The 4,051-nt window shown below is 65.6% G+C and overlaps 1 protein-coding gene across 1 annotated transcript; it reads left to right on the top strand.

Moving 5' to 3' along the window:
• Positions 1-1,676: 1,676 nt before the first annotated feature.
• On the top strand, positions 1,677-3,572 carry H696_03483 (hypothetical protein). The gene is made up of 7 exons (XM_009497347.1): positions 1,677-1,779; positions 1,874-1,973; positions 2,051-2,117; positions 2,254-2,476; positions 2,582-2,997; positions 3,138-3,253; positions 3,380-3,572. The coding sequence occupies exons 1-7, from the start codon at positions 1,768-1,770 to the stop codon at positions 3,481-3,483; spliced, it is 1,038 nt and encodes a 345-aa protein (XP_009495622.1). The 5' UTR covers positions 1,677-1,767; the 3' UTR covers positions 3,484-3,572.
• Positions 3,573-4,051: the final 479 nt, after the last annotated feature.

A 4,051-nucleotide genomic window follows, 5' to 3' on the forward strand; every position in this document is an offset into this window, starting at 1 on the left:
CCCCCCCCCCTTCGCCGCCCGTTCCGGGGGGCTGAGGGGCTGAGGGGCGCGCGCGCGCGCGCCGGGCTCGGGCGAGCATGGTGCCGGTCGACGGCTTCGGCTCGCCGCGTCGTGCCGCGCGGGGGAGGGAGGGCGCTTCCGGCGGCCCAACTTGGACTTCCTGGAGGGAGGGGGGGGGGGGGGGGGGCCCCGGCACCACGACGGGCGAGGGACGGCGCGCGTACGGCCGCCAATGGGGCGCCCCCTTCGCTTGGCCAGGAGGGGAGGGGGGGGACCCGGGCAGGGGCGGGAGCAGTATCGCCGGGGGCGCCGCAAGCGCCCTCCCCAAGTTCCCCATGTGCCGACGATTCAGTCCTCCGGTTAAATCTTAATCCGGCGCGGGGCGGCATCGGACGCGTGTGCACTGGGCGCGCCCCCAGTCGGGGTGGGCCGAGCCGGGCCGGGCTGGGCGGGGTCGGGGGGGGGCGTTCGCTCCGGGGGGGGGGGGGGGGGGGGGGGGGCACCCCGGCACCCCGACGCGCTAGGCCCGCGTTACCCGGGATTTGGCCCGGCGTTGCCATGAAGTTTCCCCATCCTCGCCCCGGCCGCATGCTGTTCCTGCCACACGGCAACCCCTCCCCGCCCCGCCCCCCGCGGCCTGCCCGCGGGTGCGACCAGCCGGGACGGCCGCGTCGCGGCCCCCCCCCCCCCGGGAGCACATTGGTAGTTGCCGCGGGGAGGGGCAGGCCAGGAGACTGGGGGAGGGCTCCCCAGTTCGGCTGCTCGAGGGGGATCGCGCCGCCGTGCCCAGGGTATATGCCAACCGATCCGCGCGGGGACTCCGGCTGGCGGGGAAGGAGGGCCACCACCAGGCGTCTTCGCCCCCTCCCCCCCGCCGGGGGGGGTCTCGCCCCAGGGAGGAATATTAAAGCTGTCGAGGGAGACCTCCATGCGCAGTTCGTGTGCCAGCCCCGGCCCAGACAATCCTAACCCCCCTCTCTGCGTGCCCCTCCAGCTGCTGGGTGGCCCCTCCGTCGGCCCCTGCCCCCCGACCGGCGGCCCCGAAGCGCACACCAAGGCAAGGGGCATTTTGCTGGTGTCTTTTCACGGCGCGAACGCCGGACCCCGGCGGCGAGAAGCCCGCGCCACGATCAGCCAAGGGTGCGCTCGTCGGGTGGAATGCCACCGGTTGGCACTGGACATGTGATGGGTGTTGCCAACGCTAAGGGGAATGCCCTGGACCAGGCCAATAGGGGTGCAGGCCTCGCCCATATGTGCCTGATGCTCCGACCTCGATGCCTCTTGCATATTCCTCCCCAGCAAGTATACATACGTTGGCAGATGCGAGCGAGAGATCACATATCCAGGTTCCACCGGTATTCGGGGTCATGCGGTCGTACTCATAGCAATCGAGGTCACATGTGTATACGTGATTGGGGCACTTCGGCTTTCGTCTGTTGTCCCTGTTTCTTTCCGTCGGCCCCTTCCTTGGGGAGGGGGGCGGATCGGCATCTGGTCCCGATTAGGGAGCAAGGCCTGGTGGTGTGTGTTTGACCTGGTGGTCGGGCTACGAGCGCGGGGGGAGGGGGGACACATTCGTGTTGGTCAGGCACGTCGCAGCCAAAAAGGCCCCGATGTCGGGCCTGTCCTCCCGAACTCTCAACTACCCCACCACCGCTACCCCCTCCTTGCCTGCCCCCCCCCCTCCCCTTTTGTTCCGCCCTTCCCCCTGTCGCATTTGCACACACTCGTTCCCCTCCCCCCACCAAAACCCACGCAGTACAAGCCATGAAGAAGAAGGTGCTTCTACTTTGTCCCGCCCCGCGTGTCGGCCGCTCGTCGCGGGAATCTAACCTCCCTCCTGTTCCTCCCCCCCTCCTCCTCTCCCTCCTAGGTCCTGTTGATGGGCAAGAGTGGCTCTGGAAAGACCACCATGAGGTCGATCATCTTCGCCAACTACATAGCCCGCGATACCCGGCGTCTCGGGGCAACCAGTGCGCCCGCCTTCACTGCATTTGCCGCCTTCACCTGCGTCCTCTCGCCTCTGACCGGTTGATCCCCCTGGCCTCAGTTGATGTGGAGTACTCTCACGTTCGCTTCCTCGGCAACCTGGTCCTCAATCTATGGGACTGCGGCGGGTGCGTCTCCCACGGTGTCTCTGCGCCGCTGCGCGCTCTCCCTTGCTGTGAGCTACTTCGTCGTATGCTGCCTCCCTCCCTCTCACCTCCCCCCCCCCTTCCCGCTTCCTTCCCATCCTCCTCCCTTCGCGTACAGCCAGGAGGCCTTCATGGAGAATTACTTTGCCAGCCAGCGGGACCACATCTTCCGGAATGTGGCCGTGCTGATTTATGTTTTCGACGTGGAGAGTCGCGACCGTGACCGCGACATGCATTACTATCAGTCCTGCCTGGAGGCCATCCTTCAGCACTCCAGCGATGCGCGCGTCTTCTGCCTCGTACACAAGATGGATCTTGTCCAGGAGGGCCTGCGTGACTCGGTGCGCGAGGCGATCCTGCTGTGCTTCGGCAGCCCACATACTTGGCCTTCTAACACTCCCCCTTTCTCCTCTCCCCCACCCCCCTGCTCTTTCACCGATGTGCAGGTTTTCGCCGAGCGCGCTGAGGAGCTCCAGCGTCGGTCACTCCCGCTGAACACCACCATCTTCAAGACATCCATCTGGGACGAGACCCTGTATCGGGCATGGTCGGCGATTGTCTATGCCCTGGTGCCTGATGTGGCGGCTCTGGAAGCGCGCGCGGCCGCGCTGGCCGACTTGTGCGAGGCCGACGAGTTGGTCCTCTTCGAGCGAGCCACCTTCCTGGTGATCAGCCACGCGGAGCGCAAGCAGACAGGCACCGCGGCTGGTCTGCCTGGTCCGGGCGGATCGGCTGGCACATCTGCCGGCGGGGGGATTGTTCGCCATGCTGGCGACGGCGTGCCCGGCAGCATTGGCGGCGCGGATCCCCATCGCTTCGAGAAGATCTCCAACATCATCAAGCAGTTCAAGCTAAGTTGCAGGTATGGTTCCCCCTCCTGGCGGTCCTCCCTTGTTGCGAACACGCGCCACTTGAGCCGGCATCCCGCGTGCTTTTCCCCTCCCCCTCTCCGTCTGTCGCTCACGCTGGCTGACGCACGCGCGCACGCGCCATGGCGCGCAGTAAATCCCAAGCACAATTCCAGAGCATGGAGGTCCGCACCTCACGCTTTACAGCCTTCATCGACGTACTCACGGAGAACACGTATGCCATGGTGATTGTCAGCGATCCGACCATCCGTGCGTCCGCACACACACACACGCACACACACACACACACGCACATGCACAAGGCCCTCCATTCTATTCTCCAATTGGTTTCCACATCTCCTAACTTCGGCTCTCCTCTTGGCCTGTGCCTCTCAGAGCCCACTGCTACCCGGATCAACATTGCTGCGGCACGGGCCCACTTTCAACGCGTGGAGAGCAGCGTTGCCAGCGGCCACCTCCCGGCTCCCTACTACACGTGAGACCGTCGAGTGGGGCACACACTTTCCGGTTGCCTGTGGAATTTGAAGAAAAAAGAAGAAAAAATACCAACACACACCCGCTGCTGTGATTTCCTGCTCTCCTGCCGGATGTCCTGTGTGGGGCGGGAGGTGGGGGGGGCGGGGAGGGGGTTGGTGAGGCCGCACTTTGTGAGGCAAGTGCCGCCGAACACAAGTAGTGTGTCCATTCTACAATACCATAACCGGCTGTGGCTGACGTCTGCTCTGATGTGCCAGCGCTGCCTGGCACCAGGGGGCGCGGGGGGGGGGGGCGCGGGACTGGAAGTTCCCCGATCGCCACGGAGATCTTCCTCCGGCGAGCGACTAGACTCCAGAGTGGGTGTCCCCGAGAATAGCGGGGCTGCACTGATCGGAGCTGACAAGAGGGGGGCGGGGGGGAACTGTACGCCAGTCTCACAGTGATGAACCGATCATGTCCAGCACAAAAGTCTCCCTGGAGGCTCTACACCCTCCCCGACCGACCACAGCACGCCCATCATCACCGCCACCACCACAACTTCCCATCACTGCCCTCACCTCCCCCCCCCCC

Source organism: Fonticula alba (genome assembly GCF_000388065.1).
Source record: "Fonticula alba strain ATCC 38817 unplaced genomic scaffold supercont2.5, whole genome shotgun sequence".
Taxonomy (NCBI): domain Eukaryota; order Rotosphaerida; family Fonticulaceae; genus Fonticula; species Fonticula alba.

Excerpts from the sequence above, each read along its gene's own strand:
- H696_03483 (XM_009497347.1), top strand. Across the intron at positions 1,974-2,050 it reads CCGGCGTCTCGGGGCAACCA|TTGATGTGGAGTACTCTCAC; the intron begins GTGCGCCCGCCT and ends CCCTGGCCTCAG. Across the intron at positions 3,254-3,379 it reads TGTCAGCGATCCGACCATCC|AGCCCACTGCTACCCGGATC; the intron begins GTGCGTCCGCAC and ends TGTGCCTCTCAG.